The sequence below is a fragment of the Calliopsis andreniformis genome, chromosome 7, assembly GCF_051401765.1.
Source record: "Calliopsis andreniformis isolate RMS-2024a chromosome 7, iyCalAndr_principal, whole genome shotgun sequence".
NCBI classification, from domain to species: domain Eukaryota; kingdom Metazoa; phylum Arthropoda; class Insecta; order Hymenoptera; family Andrenidae; genus Calliopsis; species Calliopsis andreniformis.
In genome coordinates this window covers 4,685,404-4,704,828 of record NC_135068.1, presented here as the reverse complement: position 1 = coordinate 4,704,828, position 19,425 = coordinate 4,685,404, and the positions used below count along the sequence as shown (strand labels likewise).

Sequence of the window (19,425 nt, the reverse complement as noted above, 5' to 3'; positions counted from 1 at the left end):
GCGGAGAGATTTGCAGGGAATGGACAAGATCGAAAAATTCAGAAGGTTCCTAAAAATCTTCGCGAACTCTTTGATACATTTCTATTTATAGTTACTCTCACGTTTCTTCAATATAGGGATATTTTTTGTTTTCAATAAAAGGTAGCTAAAAAAACTGTTACAAATTCATATGAAAGATACTATTTCAACATTGATATAACATTTGTTTAAAACAATATAATTTGAGGGCAATTATGATAAAAATTATTTCAGTATTTTAACCTGCTAAGTCATTTGCAATTATAATATCCATTTTAAAACAAAATATTTGCATCATCAATTCGATCAATCGTAGGCTCGGATGGAGTATTTACCTAGGCCTAAAACCATTCATAGGTTATATTACTATTCAGGCGAAATATTTATATTGAAGACCAAGATAGTTTTTAGCCTATTGTATTCATGCAAAAACCGCAACAAAATTGTCAAAATATAAGAGCTTTTTATGCTATTCTAATATATCATAAAATCACATCACAGCAATTATCAAAAAATCGCTTAATAATATTCTAAGTTGTAGCCTACGTGAAAACGTGGTTTAACGCGCCATTTCGTTCTCCATCTATGAAAATCAAATATCCTTGGAAGTATCTTACATGAATGTTTTTAGTTTTACACGAGTCGCTGGAATCGGTTGTGATAGAAGTCGTTACGAATATGTTCTGCATTGTAGCATCGAATGGAGGAAGCCGAACGACTATGCATGCTTAATAAATTTCTCGGGATGGTAGGTGTACAAACGTAGAACCCCTATAGCGATTGGTTAAAATCTAAGGATAAATCACCGCACCCGTATGAATCGCGTCGCTTACCTTTGAACTCGTCCTTCTGTCCATGAAATTCCACCACACATCGAACATTTCTAAATATGAGCTGCGTAAAAAAAGAGCCATAATCGTATTTCAAGAACTTCAATATGCTATTTTCTTGCTATAAATTTTCCACTAACATTCACATTTCTTGGAAGTGTTCCCTCATTTTTTTCATGTTCTGCTCGGTGATAGAGCAGAAACAACCAATATACTTATTGGTCTCAGGAATGAGACTATTACAGGCTATAAGCTCGCTGATTTGTGAGTTACTTGCGAGACTGTAGCGAGTAAACATTGTGTCTTAATAACTATAGCGAATGGAAGAAGGGTTAACCTTTTATAACCCTGGTACGCTGACTAAAGAAATTAGAATACAGGTAAATGTTAAATATATTTCGTTTAATAATTAGATTGAAATTTAGAAATATTTCATTATAGTACATGTACATGTAAATATGACATAATAGATGTATAAAATTATACTTCTATGTATACACAATAAATAAAATAAAACTTGAATTCAATGCAATATATAATCAAATGAAATTCAAGTATGTAATTCACAAACTATGTGATGTTACTAAGCATTAAAAGAGGAGAAATTACAAAAATAAAATTATTTTTAAGAAAAGAGAAACCACGCGTTCATTTATAGTTTATAGGTATTATTTTGGATAAAAAATTCCTTAGAATTCCCTAGATCAGTAGTACCATCATGATAACTGAAAGGTATGATCAAGGTTATCTATGTTTTTTTTCCTGTGCATAATAAATAAATTGACATTATTAGCAAGCATTTAGGAATAAACTACATATTACATTGGACGAAAAAGTTCCCTAGAATTGGTCAATGCTACCAAGATCATCCATTTTTCTGTGCTTTAATATTATTCTTTCACATCTTCCATTAGAAAGAAAATACCACCATTGACACAGATATGAGAAATAATTTTATGCATTATTTAAAGTATAAATCGGTACATTTTCAGCCAGAAAAGACTATCAAGTAGATTCCCTATGTATCTAATAAAATTTAACTGAATATATAAAATTTATACACGTGGATACATAAAAGCATTACTTGTCAATGTTTTCTGATCACCTCTGCGTTATTACTTCCATATGGTATTTTAAAATTAATAGCAACCATGAGTAAAAAAAAAAAGAAAAAAAACCAAAGCGTTATCATATTCATAGACCCCATGACATCACTATATTTATGAAGCCTCACTATAACCCTAACGAGGGTCTTTAAGTCGCTCTAGTATCAATTCTATCTAAGCGATTCCGCAAGTCACCGTGCATCGAATGTACCTCAATTCATGTAACGAGGTGTACCATCGACGAAATTTATTCGTCCAGCCCAACGAATCCCCAGCGATGAAATCGCAGCATGCGCTACGTCTAAACACTTTCCGAGCCATGATGTACGATCCGTGACGAAAGTCCCGGGCCCTTTTCCCCGTCCTTTGGGCAAGAAACCACCGTGCCGCTCTCACGATCATTCACTCTGACGTTCCACAGTATGTCTTTGCCCTCGGTTTAATTAATCATTCGTCCTTTACACGTGTTAACACGTTCAGCCAAGGGATGGCCATTTGAAGAAGCGCACGAAAGTAAGAGTTCCACGTTGAAGCTTTTTTTTTTTTTCACGTCATAATTCATTCCCGTTTTTTCCTTTCTTCTCGTTTCCTTGCTTCAATCCCCCTCCCCCCTCTTCCGTGCGCCCTCTGTTTCGCAACGTGAAACGTTTACAAGTGGTCGATGGAACGCGTTACTCACGAGGACCAAGGTAATCTGGAAGTTTTCTACGTAGATGATTAATATTGCCCTATCTTGTGGTGGATGAGTTCGATTGGCATCTGTGCTCAAGCATCTGGAAGTACGTTGATATTCTTTTAGCATTCCCTGTAGGCTTGAATCAGGAATTCATCAAGATATCTTTGTAAGTGCTGAGTGATATCACTCAACGTTGAGTAAAGTTTATATTAATCTCGTTAGAAGAGAGAATCCCAGAAAATAAGAAAAATTGTTGCTTATATTTGTACAATGCTCGAGCTGTATAAATTGGTTTCAAACTTGAGGAAATGAGGACTATGCGCTATCAGCTCATGACTTGTTACTAGCATACATATGTGTAGAATGTAGGGGTCAATTCATGGGCTGTGACTCGTTTTCTGACACTGAACATCAGTGTCTCGAACTCTAAGCTTGCCAATGAGCAATGGGCCTATATCGAAGAAATACTGTAGTCACATCCTAAAAATCTAAAAACACACATATACACTATTGACGTAGTTGATTAACCTACCTACAAAATGTCTTGCATGTTCGAACCACACTCAAGTAAGAGGTCATTGGTCACCCATAAAAGACCTGTTTAAGTGTTCAAATGAACAGAAACTACTCATGATGGGTACGAATTCATATAAATACATGAAGTTTATGTCTAGTTACTATGTATAGTAGAACCTCAGTTATATGAAGTCTGTTTCATTCAGTTTCACACCTGTTCGATGTACAATGACAATAACAGCACAGTAGAACCAGGACCAGGACTTAACCCTTAGCTATTAACCTGGAATCTGATAGACTCTGTGTAATACATTTCTTATTATTGTCCACATCTAATGAAAGTTGGCAATACATGTTATATGTATCTTGTTTCTATATAATAATTAGGGTGCGAACATATTACTGTTACGTCACGTGAACTCACGTTACGTACTTAGCAAATCCATATCGTGAGCCGAGATTTTTCTCTTCTTTTAGACTTATTTTGCTATAATATGTAACGTAATTTCACGTGATGCAACAGTAATGTGTTTGCACCCTTAACGTCCTACGAATTCAATACTAATAGGTTTCAATCCAAGTCTTCGTATCCTAAAACTAGGTGTCCATAGTTATGGGTTATTAGTAGGCAACAGAAATGAATAAAATTAGCCTCCAAGAGGATACTTTGGGTTTGAGTTTCCTCTTAAACCGGTAATGGAGAACCTACTGTACTTTGGTTTGTCTCGAACCACCAAGAGTCAGCCCAAATGAACCGCGACGACCCATTGTCAGTGCTTTCCATGCGACCTGGCTGAACGAGGACTAGGCGAAGAATTCCGCGCTAGACCCGCGTCAATTAAATCCTCCCGCCGGTTCCTTGAACCGGAATACCGTCGGCGATCGCGATTACGTCGGCTGCGATTTATTCTCCGGTTTCCACGAATGTTAACCGGTTGACTAACGTTAGAGTCCCTGGTAGAATGCGTGACAATAACGCGGATAAAGGCTGTGCACGGCAGCAGCAGCCTCTCCTCGATCCGCAAAGGGAAACACCGAGAACGCGCAACTCGAGTCACGAACAGACGACAAATAGGCTGAACGCACCCGCAACTTCTATTATCTCGCCGCTCGACAGAGACGCTTTCTGTTCCGAGGGTAGCATAATGTCGGGACGCGTAGGCGTCGCGCCGTGGACATAGATAATCGTCGGCCAAACTTGCCTTTTTACGGGATCTAGCCTGCCCTTTTCAGTTCTTGGCGCATGCTTTGAAAGCGTTGTTTGTTGGAAGGGGAGATCTTGCTGGAACCTCTTCTGGAGAAGTTCTTGCGGGTTTCATGACCTAGGATGCTTTCAAGGATTTTAATGTTTTAGGATTTGTACAATTTAGGGAGTTTCTAGATTTGTGGGACTGTTAAATCCTTTAATCATTGAAGAGTTTCAAAATGTTGTAACCTGCAGGAATAAAGACTATTTTCGAAATTTGTAAATCTTCCAAGACTTCTAAGGGAACTACTTTCAAAAAAGGTACTAGACCTACAAAAATTTTTCAAAATCTGACAGGTTTTTAAGACTTTCTATACCATCAAGACTTACAAGACCCTTAAAAGATTTAATACCTTAAAAATTCTAAAGATTATTACAACCTTAAAAAAATCCATGACCCTCAAGATATTTTAGCATGTCAATAGCGTCCAGATCTCTAGGACTCCTTAGATTTCAAATCTTTTAAGTCGTTTAAGACCTTCAAGATTTTTAAGGGCGTTAAATCCTTAAAAAATGTCAAGATTTAAAAAATTTTCAAAACTTTTTCTTTAAGAATTAGTAAGTCATTTAAGCCTTCAGATTTTCAAAGTTCTTAAATCCTTCAAAAGGTCCAAGACCTTAAAATTTTTTAAATCACTTTAATATTAGATTTTCAAAAACTATCTATACCTAATATTTTCAAGATCTTCAAGATTCACGATTCCTTTAAGACCTTCATCAGGATTTTTTAAATTTTCAGATCTTTAAGAATTTTAGAATTTGAAAGCTTTTAAGAATCACGATATTATTAAATTCATCCAAATTTTTAAGAGCTCCAAAATATTCAACATTTTTAAAACTGATAAGAACGTCAAAACTTTGAAAATGTTCAAATTCCTTAATTCTTTTAAAAGCTACAACATTTGAAGGATTTTAAGATTCTTATACAAAATTTTCAAAGTTTCTGGTACTCAAAATTTTTAAATCCCATGCAATCTTTAAAAATTTCAGGATCTTTAAAGTCTTCAAGATTTTCAAGACTTTTTAACATTTGAAAATCAGTTAAAATCATCAAGATTCGGAACAGGTATGACTTTCAAGCCTCAAGAATCCTCCAGCTCATTTAGGATTTAAAAAATGTTCCTAGTGTCTGTTTTCCTCAGATGCGTCTGGTGGCTCGTTTGTATGCACCGCGTAGAGGGCACACCCAGCCCAAGTGGAGTAACTCAAGCAGACGAAAGTAGTCGGTATATCTGTAGGAATGTACGCTTGAAATTAGAATGACAAAAGCCGCGCCCTAATGGGCCAGGCGAGAGTGATCGTTAAAAGACGTGATGTCGGAAGAAGTTGATACACGAGTAGATCACAGAAACACGGCTACTGACGAGATGGGAACGAAGAATCGAAACGGTCTATCTTGTCAAAATGTACTTCGAAGCCTCTCGTGCGTCCTCTTATCGGGACACATCTGAAATGGACACAATTTCACAGTGCGTATGGGGCTAGCTGAGGTATGCAAGTACTCTCGGTCAATCACAGGTCCTTTTTATGTCTTCCGACATCTTACATGGATGTACAATAATGGCCGATGTATCTGCTTTAGGTATGCTAGGTCTTCGAAATAGTGAGAAACGTTTTACGTTAATGGGACTGACAATGGGTAGTTCTGATAGTTCTATCGATAGAGGGAAAATTACTTTATTTTATAGTTTTGACAGGTTCACAGCTCTTCATTGATTTATTCTGAAAAGTACAATGTTTTCTTGATATAGGCTCACGACTGACTGAGGAGTCTATAGCGAACGACACGTTTTTATTGTTTTACTATAGATATGAATAAGCAAAACTATAAATAATTTTATTCTATAATGAATATGTATAGTAGAGAGCTTATATCGATAGAATACTATTTTATAGAGTACAGTAGAATTCAGTTTAATTTGTTACTATATAAATAGTAAAGAAAATAATAATCGAAAAAAATTTTAATAATTATGAAGAGTTGATAAGGAGAGATGGTGTAGTATTATTGCATATAAAAAATTAAAGAGATAAGAGTTATTAAAATTATGTTTAACAAATTGAAATCTTTTATTATTTAAGTAGAAACATGTAGACTGTTTGACAATCATATCAGTGACACTTATACTAAATTATAAATACTCACTATACATATAAAAGTAACAATAACGAATTAGTTTTTTATTGAAAAATTTAATAAAATTTTCTGAACAATTTCATATTTTGAGATAATATTCTAGTAGAAGATACTTTCAATTATCTTAATTTTCAGCTATAATATGTATTTTCTATAAATTCCTGACAGTACAAATAACGAGCTTATACAGAACAAAAAGTATTGTTTATCTTTCTAAAACTGAAAGTGAAAAAATTAAGATATTTCTAACACTAAGGAACAAGAGAAAAAGATTAACTCATAACGAAAAAGGAAGATATAATGACAATTACAATGCAATCATTCAAGCAATCAACGAAGTATTAGACTGTATACTTACAATTAGTCATATTAAGTGATTAGAGACTCTAATGACGCATCTGTAATACAATACTAATAACTCTATATGATTTGATCTACAAACGCAAAAACCGTTAGAATTGCCAAACCATGGCCGTGAAAGATTATCCCAGCAATTCCTGCGAGCATAATAATGGCAATTACAACGAGCAATAAAGCTATTATTACGATTGCATGGAAGTGCATTCCTCCATGGACCTACCGCTACGCGTGCAGGGTGCAGCAAAGTTTTTTGTTCATTTAAAACTGCAATCGTTGGAGCCGAGGCACGCGTAACAGAACGTGGATGCTGTCGGTCCTTTTTCAATATCATCATTGAATCATAATTTACTTTGCGTTAGTTTACATCTCACATTATGCTGTTCGTGAATCATGGGCCCAGCTCGTTTCTTCACTCACAATTAGACGTCGCGTTCGTTTGAAAGGTAATCAGCCTAATTTCATGTATTACTTAAGGACTTTATTATGGTGTTAACTCCGATGTAACCGTCTACACTACCATTTACTATGTGATTTATGTTTGTATAATGGACGCTACCGCTGTTCCCGTCATTTTCTTGAAATTATTCTATTATTTTCTTTCTTGTCCCTCTTGTACATGATAAATTATTTGACAGCCCATGAATTCATTTTAGGAATTAACTCTTTAATACTCAGTAAGCTCGTTGCTAAGAATGGAGTTATAACGAGTTTATAACGAGTGAAATTGCTATTTTATAAGAGGGATTATAAAGAAACGTATGTTACACCTTTAGACAAAAGCATAATTTATACGAGGCCTAACTTCAATATTCATTTATTTACTGGTCTATGTAATTTACAAATTTACCTAAAATAAAAAATTTGTATTCACATTAATTGATATGTATTGTCCCTACCTGATTTTGTAAATTTAATATTAAAATTTATTAAAATGCAGTAAAGAGAGAGAAAATTGACCTATCTCCCCGGATAAGAGATAATCAGAGGAATGTATGAGTATGTATCCGTTCCAAAAGCATAGTATGAACTTCAATGTACTCTTAACACATAATGGAAGCATACTGAATATTTTCTTATAAAACATTTATTCTTTTTGAACTACTGTATCAGCCTCGTAAATACTTCACATTATGCAAGAAATACTAATGTATATACATTACAATTTCCAAAAGAGGAAACTATTGTTATATACTTTTTTATAGACAGTCTCTTCAGAATTGTAATAAATTTCAAAATTTCTTTAATTTTTTCACGTTTAGCAGAAAATAGTATTCCCTCGTTATCGACACTCACGGCTCACTGAGGATGAACTCATACAAAGGGAAATACTTTGGTGATTGACATTTTTAAATGATGCACATTTGTTTTATCAAATATACAATTAAGTATGAACGAAAGCAAAATTCATTTACTCTATATAATTCGAAAATATACTGAATATTAAATATTCGGATACTCTAATATCCCCATTCAATACGTTTACTTTTTTTACTTGGACTTCAGTAAGCGCTCAGAGACGTTTCGTTTGCATTTCATGGTTACTGGTAACAGACACTGCTGTGTATCAGTATCGCAATCTCGCCGCGGAGATCCATCAACTGTACGTGAACACGTGTAACAATCCAATTGATGTTTAATCGAACTAGGCTAATCGATTTAACGAAATCATTAAGTAACCATTCAACCATGATTCATTGATACGGATGATGTCAGCCACTTCGCTTTTATTAAGATTTTGAAGCAATTTTATGCAGAATTTTAGAATCCTGTATGAAAATACAAGATCCTACAAAACTGCTAAATTACTAGGATTTTGGTCTTGCGAAATATAGAATGTAAGCAAGTTTGTAAATTGGTAGGAATGTTACTTTAAAATTTAGAAACTGATAGGATTACTAAAACAATTTGAATTAATTGGATAATTGAGTCCATTTGGTGCACTTAAATTCTACTTGAATATTAAAAATCTATTGGAACTATTAAGTTTCATAAAATTGCTAGGTCCATTAGAGAATGTAGAGGATCGTAGGACTGATAAAACCTAAGGTTCCTAGGACTGCTAGGATTAATAGGACTATTAGCGCCATTAGGGTTAGACATTGAATTTATTAGAATTATGGGGACTACTATAACCATTCAGGGTAATGCTACTACTATGACTACTAAAAATATTAAGGTTACTCCTTGAGTTTCAAAGATTTATTAGGAATATTAGACTTCTCAAGATTACTAGGTCTATTACAACCACCAAAGAGCTTAAAATTGCTAAGATTGGTAAGACTGTCACAGTTCTAGGATTGTTAGAGTTCCGAAAACTGTTAGGACCATACAGGTTATTAGGACCACCAACACTACAATGCTTTAAAGGGGAAGCATTTTAACTTTCAAAGCTACTTGAAGTATTAGGACTATTAATACTACCAAAGTAGCTGTAACATTTTACATGTGCCAATTACCTTACATCACACTTGTATATAAGTGCCCTGAAGTGAACCTAACCTTAACACCTTTCCAATTTGTTTGTATAAGGAATATTAACATTGTTACTATCTACCATTTATCGCATCAGTAAATGAAAGGTGATGAAATAAATAATGCAGAAGCGTTGTGTGGAATAACCTACACACGCGAATCGCCTTGCATTACACGGTACATTGCACGTTCCATTGCACGCGTGCGTCCCCGGCCTAAGGCGCGAGTGGAAAATCGATCGCGCGTCCGAAGATCGGATAGCTGCGCGTGAAAGGCGCGAAGGACATCAAGATGAATCGCGGAACGCGGAGCCGTCAGAACGTATCGATTTCTCTCAAAGTGTCAACTGCGTATTCAATTGGACGCGCATAATCATTGCCACGATTCCTTGCCGATAGCCGAGGCTATATCGAGAACAGTCGCGCTTTGTTTTCGCCCGATTCGAAACGACCGCCGTGCGTGCCGTGAAACAAAGAGATTTTTGTCTTCGGCCATTCTTGTTTCCAGCTAAATAAGGCGTAAAGATTCCAATTCACAGGAATTTAGATCGTAGCCACCTCGAGCTACAAGCAGGCACGTGCAATCAGGTGCACATTGTAGATCTTTGATATGAGGTAGATTGCAGAGTGTATATCTGACATAAAAAAAATGGTAAATCGTGTTTTATACAAGAAACGAGGTAACAGGAAATTAGACTTCAACACCTCAAGGTTTCCAGCATTTCAAGGCTTTCAACATGTCAGGACTTTCTAATTTTATTTGACTGGTTAGACTTTTTACTTGTTTCATGATTGTCAACGTTTTGCACATGTACGTTTTGAAAATTTATTGGGTGCTTGATGCTTTCGAATTTCTTCAGTTTTGGGATAGTCGACACTGTTATAGTAATTAGCGTTTTTGTAGCTTTGGAAGCGTCGAGAGTATAATAATATAAAGAGAGTATGTCTATTAGAATATTCAATAAAAAAAATATAAATTCAGAATTATTTTTTATAAATAAACTACATTTTTGTTTACTAAAAAGTATATTTATTTATTAATTAAATTTTGTTAAATTTGTTTATGTTTTTCGAGTTGTTATTGTTTGTCAATTATGATATTAGAATATCTAGTTCATAGATATATTTTTAAATGGATCAAATTTGACGTCACTAAAACAAAATATCACTAAAAAGAATTCCCTAGAAATCCTAAAGTTAGAATGAAAATTACTCATAGTATGTTTTGTGTGCTTCATTGCTATTATAAATGCTTTAACACTATTAACAGAATTTACATAAATAGGGTACATATTACATTCGAAAAAAAATTCCCTAGTTATTTTCCTAGTTACTTATACTCGATTTTGATGTGTTGCACTATAATTTTTTCATTCTGGCCATTTGAAATAATTTTCTATTATCAAGACATTCAAAATGATAAAAAAATCTAAATTTTAATCTAATTAATAAATACGTTTTTGTCAAACAAATATTTGGATTTATTTTCACTTAAAGGAGTTCTGTTAGAGTCTTCGAATAGACTCTTTAATGCTTCAAAACATAAAGATTTTAGCATAAGATGTATTATCTTTATTATCATTAATTCTATCCTCAATTCAGAAAATATGGGTACACTGTGTCTCCTCGCTGAGTGTTCAAGCAAACCGAATAAACAGCGATCAGTCGGTGAATGAATGAGCTTTAAAAATTGTATCCACGTCACTATAAAATGCATCTCTCAAGACGCAAGCGTTCTTCAAGTAAACACAGCATGAAATTCTGAAGATTATTCTCCATGAGAGAAAACTGGGTGCACTCTATGGTACAATGTGAACATTGTGAGACGTCTTTCGGATGATCGCTCGTGAAAAAGCAGCTTCGTGAATTTTGCTCGATCAATTTCAAGGGGAATCCCCACGCTTCGGAAATGATTAAATGTTCCCGTCTGCGATATGACGGAAGTCACTTTTCAAGCAGATCAAGCCAAACCTTTGTTCACGTGGATGACTTCATTGCTGCCCCTTGACGAGCGAGATTTTCTTGATAAAATTTATTAAGAAATCACAAGATCACCCCTTTGTTTATCCATTTTCATCGAATGACAGAATGATCGATTTTGTATGGGTCACATTGTACACGTATTTTCAAAATGACAAAAATCAGAAAAGTGTATTTTGCAGGAAGAGTAAAAGACTATTTATGAGCATAGAAGACAATTACTTATTAAATAAATGATATTGGCAAAAAGAATATAAATATCTAATGAAAGTTACTTTATTTGATTACTTCGTCTAAAGTATAGCTATTCGTTTTTTGCAAAGAATGTTGTCGTCGATATTATTCAAATAATTTGTAGTTTATATTTGAAGAGTTCATTGAATAGATTCTACAATTTTTTAATTTAACTATTAAAATTTTTATAATGAATAGAGATATATTTACTAAATTGCTTCATGTTCTTGCTTTATGAAAAATAAATAATTTTCAGGTTACCTATTTCGTATCTTGTATCTTGTATTTTGTAAGTAATTGTGAAATTATTATACGTTCGTTTAATTATTTCTATTCAATAACTAAAGATAGCTAGTTAATTATACATTTCTACTCAACAAATTTTATGGGACAAATTATACGGAGGTTCCAGACTAAATAACCTGTAAACCAAAATCTGGTATTACACATAATCAATGTGCAGTCGCTCACGATTTCTTGGAAGCAATTCGACATTCTGACAGAAAATTATTTCGAGAAGGTGTAGCCACTAATCGCGGAACCGTTACTTAATATCATTAGTCGAAAGTGTCGCTATAAATTATGAAGGATCAGGTGTATTCCCAGAATGATAATTTCTTATGTGTCATTGGATAAAGCTAATCGGGTCGTACTTTCCCCTTTTTTTGCAGATGACGACACGCCGACTCCCATTTCGGACGACACGTCTGACATTCAAATTTACGTCGGCGGTCGAAACCGTGAGCGCAGATCTCTGACGAAGGAAACGTTTCTGGACGACGCTCCAGACGACGAGGAGGATGTCGAACAGTTCATCGGGCAGGCGAAGCAGCATCGAAATTTGTTGCGGAACGACAATAAATATGAAAGGTGACATATATTTTACTAGATATTGAATTCCAAACCACTCCTGGTTGGGTATTATTGTCACGCGTGATATGCCTATAGTTTTTTCTTGTTTATATTCAACCATTCTGATACTTTGATATCCAAATCTTTTAAAGTGAATATTTTTTTATTTTTGAAGTCCTTTTATTTATTTCAATTTTTGAATTTCATATCCTGGAACAAAATTTGAACGCATTTATTATATGTACACCTAAGCAAGCACCTGTGTACTTATTGTTAGTCCTATAAAAAGAGGCAGAATTTTAGAATTTCAAAGTATGATTCATTTAAATTTCAGTGGTGATTAATTCTGTACTAAAGCAGTTATGCAAATTACAGTATTCTTTTGTTACATGTTATTTTTATTATTTCCTGGAGTTCTACAGTTTGTTAGAATTATAGTTTCATTTTCTCTTACGCTTTTTTCAATCCCTATTAAGATAAACACGAATATTGACGCCCTAATTAGCCTCAATAACATATTTCTTGTACTTTATGAAATCACTGCAAAATTCTAGTGATTTTTGCTTTCTGCAGACAATTTTTTATTTCCTTTAGAGGGTAATAATCTTTACCATCTAATATTGCCCCGTCTTATGAAAATAAAGTGGGTACAGTATTTTTTAGTTGTGAATAATTCGCTATCACTCTTATTTTCTGAATTATTCTCTCAATTTATTTAGTCCGTACTTTTGGCGAAAAAAATCAAATTACAAGCACGTAAATTGATTTTAAATAAATGTCTCTTATTCCGTCTAAGCTCATTACTTGTTCCAAATCACAAGATCACAGCAAGTAAATACTGCAACTGTTATTAGAATTGTGAAATGTCAACTAAACCGTTACTGAATTAGATCTCCTAATAAATGGACAGTATTTCGCTCATTCTGAGTCATTAAAATGATCAGTAACTCCTATCTCGCAATTATTTCCCAGACATACCGAGGTCCAAGTTCATACTTGCTTGTCTAGCAATTAAATAAACGTAATTAAGGGTTGAGATCGCTAAATATGTTCCAGTACATATATCACTGCAAAACTGTGTGCCTTGAAGCCTGCAGTTAAGATCCACTTAAGATTTAATCAATGTTTATACCAGACAGGCATTATCGTACCATTAAGCTCGGTTCATCTCATCTTAAATTTCTGACCAGGACAGTAAGGCAGTTATTGTGGATTCATTTCTACAAATCGTATAATTTATATAATTACTTGACACATTATAATATTACAATGCAACTAGCTAAAGACATTTTCTTTAGATTCTAATGCTAGCTTCTCTGGTTTAGTTTAGCATTTTTTTAAGAATTTTTGAAACGATAGTATCATTTCAAAATTAGGCAAATAATTAAAAAGTTATAATTAGTGATATAATACAGATAATAAACTAAATTCAAGTATTACATTACGTCACTGTTCCCTTTGCATTATGTAGCTAATGTTCATCTAAGCCAGTTCTTGTGAGAACCATTATTTACAATAATCAAAGTGAACTTTACATGCATTCACTCTCCAGAACAAAGAATAATATTCTTGCAACATAAACAGAACAATAGTGACAATAAATAGGATATTCAGTATTCGTGAGAATAATCGCAGTTCAGAAGCCTCAGGATCTAAAAATGCACTGTCTAAAAATTCCAGATACTATTCCGTGGAGAGGAGACGAAATGATCCAGGCGAGGAGTACAACCAGGACTCGGAAATGGAATCGGATCCTTTCGTGACTTGGAGACCACGCCGCGCCTTGCCCCGTGAATATTTCATCGAGATCATGGTGGTGGCCGATGCCAAGATGGTCAAGTATCACGGCAAGGGTTTATTCGGCTACATTTTGGTACTGATGAGCACGGTAAGCATTCTCCCTTCTAGGTCCTTCGTATACTGGGTGAACTGTGCAAATTGGCCACGTCGAACTGCTTGGTTTCAGCTTAGAACGATTATCTTTGTCACTGGATCCATTTGTCACTTTTGGTCCCCTTGCTGGTCGAATAAGAGGCTTTCAAAGTCCCTGTTCGTGCTGCTTTGGAATGAAAATTTTCTCGTTCGTATCGTTCCGGAGTGAAAATTTCTTCATTATTATCACTACAGAACCAAATGTTCGCAAATCGAAACAATAACGATAGATTCGTGTTAAACTTAAAAGGTTTGAATCCTTTTTCTGGTCTTTTAAGTATTAGACCAACTTCTTCAATAGCCCTCTTTTTTAATAGACTAACATCAAAACACTAAGATTTTAGGATTTCACATAGTGTGATTATCTGAACACGGATAATTGTGAGGTAAACCCTCGAATGCTTACACCTATGCAAAATTTTGTTTGTTTGGTTTAAGCCCAGATTAACACAAAGTTCTGAATAGAAGGTTCTAATGGAGAAGAAATAGGGTTTGACTCGCGATGCACCGTGTATAAGAGCCTGGTATATATTACACAGCATAGGTCCAACATTCGTTTGAAAAAGACAGGGGAAAAAAGAGACAAAGGTCGACAGCCTGTGTGGGTGTATCACTTTGTCTGAGCATGGTTTCGGTAAAGCAAAAAAGAAAAGAATGACGCAGGTACGACGCGAGCAGGATTAAAGAAGGTAAGGATCCTCGAAACAGCGGCGGCTGTGTCCCGCGGGATGATCGATCTTGTAAGCCAGCGGGATCTGTCGCGACCATTAAATATTATGCAAATGTACCTGTTGCGTTTCTAGTTAATTTCGAATGTCGAAGAGGTAGCGCATAGTGGCTTGCGGTCATCAGTCATCCTCTGTGGCAACCGCCTCTAGGGTTAATTCAATTGTACCTCAGTTTTGACCATCTGTTGAGACATTAGTTTGCACTCAAAATGGGAATACTACCACAAAAGAAAGTTTGATTTCGTTATGCTGCGATATAGGCATCTAAAATTGGTTATCTACAAATAGTACTTGTAATTGCTAACATTTCTAAGAAACTTTGTTGTCAATGGCAAACTGCAGGCGATTACGCTAGTAAAACTTTAGACTATTCCATGCAGCAGAGGATTAAAAACGGGTAAAATTCGTTCTGTATCATTTTTGCCTATGTACAACTAATTAGATTGATGGTATATTTATAATTGTAAGGTTAGAACCAAATATGCCAACTATACACACCACTGAAACGTATTTTATGCCACTATCACGAAAAGACTAGCCCAACTAATAGGGTTGGTTATATGAAGTCTATGGTCTAGATCCTACACGTATGTAGCACAAACTGGAGTTCCATTGGCTGCAGTAACGTAGAACCTTCTTCTAACTCTGCAAGGCATCAGTGTTAGGATCCCAAAAAATGACATTTAGTATCAAAGATGTTTGCAGCACTAGTGTAGTGTCCAACATACTTGGACTCCCAAGTATCCAAGGGACGTCAGTGACGCAATTCGAGCAAACGACTTCATTTTCCATGCTAGTTGATGATTTACGCCGGCTGGAAGCGGGCAGGAATTGAATTCGAGCCCAATTGGCGAGCTGAAAATGTCAGCATCGCGTTAAAGGTAGTTAAGTAGTCCGGCGATTGTATCGTGGTAGCACGATTTATAATCCTCAAGGTGCAAGTTGTACTTTCTATTCTTTCGATGATGAATCGTGCGCCGCTAGCCAAGCAGCCAGCGGTCTTGCCTGAAATTTATGTCTTCGGAATATACGACTTCTAAGTGTCCGCCACGGAATCCTGCACAGTGGTTAGGCGAGGCTGCGAAAACGCAATCCACATCCGTCGACAGATTATGGGTCCCCTTCAACAAGGGACGTCCATTATGTCAACCGAGGCTCGCTAATCTTGAGCTCCCACTGAAATTTTCGTCCATAAAGCTCGTATATGCGTTGTGCTAATTAGAGATGACTAATGACCCTTGGAGACTTTTCATCGCATTGCGAAAGGCAACCCACGCGTTTCTCGCCGCAAAAGCGAAACTCTTCTATTCATTAATTTTATCCGAGTACTGCACGATATGAAGGAAGTGGATTTTTTGGCGGTGTGGTTTGTCGATTTTTTATTGACATTTCTTCAGTGTGAGTATTTCTGGGTACATTTACCTCGTTATAGGACTAAACACATTGACTTTCACCATGATCACTGGTGACCACCTTCAACTTACAATACTCCCATAAGATACATAGAAATCGAAACTTAACATTTATCAACTTTTGTGTAGCAACTTCTTGATATCGAAATTGATACCTCCCAGGATATCAATGTTTAGCAAACCAAATCACATAAAAAGAGCTATTGCAATAATCATTACGCTATACATATAACTAAAATCCAGGTTTCACAAAGCACATTTCATCGGCCAGAAGATTAGCTTCACTCCCCACGAAGTTAATTAATTAATCTCCACATGAGGCATTCTTGACCTCAACCCTACCAGTTACATAGATTTCCTGGAATCCTTTGCCAGCTAGACGGCTTACCTCTCCATCGTCCAATTTCCCGGGTCTACTAGGCGCCGCTTGCAAAACCAGACCGACAGGCATAAATTAAAGCAAGCGCAACTTGCAAGTGGAAAAAACACGGTGGCTGGTGCACGAACCTACTTACAGTGGGATACATCCCACGTGCTCTAAGATCTCAAACGTTCTCTGCTATTTAAAGATCTTTGACTATCGGCGATTATATAATTGGTCATCCAATCGCGTACGCAGAACCCAGTCGATCTTTCGCCGTATGAGGCGATTCCATTTGAATGTGAATCCCATTTTCTAATTGAACGCAAATGAGCTGGGCTAGGTTGTTATTTTCGCGTTGGCAGGTATTCATGTAGCTGATAACTATTTTATATTGTCCGTGCTAATCGTGGGATTTTTATATGGTATTGTCTCGTTATCAGCTTGTCTTGGTGTCAACTATTTCTCGAAATTCTTCTCCTGCTTTCTTTTGCTGTATCATGAAATGAAACAAACATGAGCTAATAAAAAGATCACTGACGTTAAATATACGTTCCTTGCACTCTGCAAGTTCGTGACCACTAGGGGATTGGGAGGTTATAACGAAGAAGTACTCTGTTCTAAGTAAATACTTAATGGAACAGTTTTTATATTTGTAATATTTGGTGGAAATAGAATGCGTTCTTGTTATAAGTTCGCAGGTTGCTATTGAAAACGACCTTATAGCGGAAGATACACTTCCTGAGCTGCGGTTTGGTATTGTTTAAGGAATAGGTGTTATTAATAAAATATAAAAATTAAATTTACTCGTAAGTATTCTGATAGTTACTCTAATTTTAGGACAGTAGTCAGACTTTTTGAAATTCTTAGATAATTGTTTTCCCCAAAGGATTTTTAAAATTAAGTTCATCATATTGATTGCCATTCGACGATAACCTTGTAGAGGGTTGCAAAGAGTCGAAAGGTATAAGCCAGAAGGAGGAAGGAAATTCGATCATTCCTTGATAAATGAATGATTCATGTAATTTGACGGTTAGTCTCGTCATTGTCAACCAGGTCATTACCATCCAGTCGGTCGCGCATCCCACGCGAATCGGACCACACCTCGTCGTGGAGGGCAACATCCCACGAAGCGTCCGGGACTCACTTTCACGTGCCCACGCCCGTCATTCATCCGACGATTCAATCAGCTTTCCTGGCTGTCGATCGTCTTTTGATATTCATGGCTTTTTTTTACGAATCGATGAAATCTAATTTGACGTTGCGTCGAGGGTCCATCGGATAACTCGAGTGGTCCTCAAACACTTCAATCCCTCTCGTTATAGGTTATATGACATAAAGATCAACCAGGTCATCCTGTCATTGTTATGTACAGTTCTTGATAGTTTTGTTCTACCCTTATCGATGTATTCTAATATTGCAGACATGGAAGAACTCTTTTCTGAATTGTTGTACTGCGGAATCAAATTCTTCTGCTCTGGGGATTTTTGTTGAACTTGGTCTTTGGGGTCATTTGACAGCAGGAAATTGCAGTTTGGATTAAGTGGATGTCTTTTATTTATGTACGAATCTATTTTGTGAAGAAAATTATTGTTATAGACAAGTATTTCTTCAATTTAAGTTTTACAATATCCCCAAAATTTTTGCATTTTCACTTGTTCTTGCCTCTGACAATGGAACATTGAAATATCGGAACAAGAATTAATTTCAGCAGGTATCTTTTTTACATTGTAACTATAGAGTCATTATTGATTCCAAGATGTGAGGTTATAGTAAGTATGTATACTTTTGAACGCCAATTTTGCTTCATGAATTTGTTTTTCATTATGTCCCTGATCATGAAGAAAACTAATTTCCTTCATCTAGTAACACTGTTTTAAATTTCTTAGCTACCTATATGTCTATTATTTATTCCAACTATCGGTACACAAAAATTTTTGCCTCTATACAATATACAAAAATAACTTACAGACATTATGCCATTCATAAGATATACGAAATTAAAATCTTCTGAATATTCATCTTTTACTAATAATATCAAGAATAATATTAATTACAAGATAATTTAAGATAATATTCACCAAATTGTAAACTATCGTTTACTTTACTGATGATTATACTTTAGGATTGCATACCGCGTTTCAACTTCTTACATTATTAGAAGTTTATTTATAATGTTTTAATTTATGACGGAGATAACGTTTACGAGCGTTTGCCTCTGTCAGTGGCAGTAGATTTATTTATTAAGTGATGAAAAGGACAGAAGAATAATGAAATGCTAATGATATAATGATAGATGCAAGTGCTGTTGGTATCAGAGCCAACACTAATAAAGCGCAAACAAAACTAGGTTAGAAATGATACTCCTTCGTCGTGGGATGCTGTATCTCAAAGTTTTAGTAGACAGCTGAACATTAAAATAAACAATTTACAATCACTTCGAACGATTTTCGCACTTTTCCTGCTGTACTTATCATCACTTTTCTCTAACAACATGTAGATACTTTCTATTCATTACGATACAGTTGTTTAACAGAAAGACTACAATCTCCACTCGCTATAATCT

General features: G+C 35.4%; 1 protein-coding gene across 1 annotated transcript in view; it reads left to right on the top strand.

Moving 5' to 3' along the window:
- LOC143181607 (A disintegrin and metalloproteinase with thrombospondin motifs 9) overlaps positions 1–19,425 on the top strand; it is a 140,861-nt gene that overhangs the window by 102,478 nt on the left and 18,958 nt on the right. The window contains exons 6-7 of the mRNA XM_076382119.1: positions 12,246–12,427; positions 14,099–14,314. Coding sequence (XP_076238234.1) covers positions 12,246–12,427; positions 14,099–14,314 — 398 coding nt within the window. The remainder of the gene's footprint in view (positions 1–12,245; positions 12,428–14,098; positions 14,315–19,425) is intronic.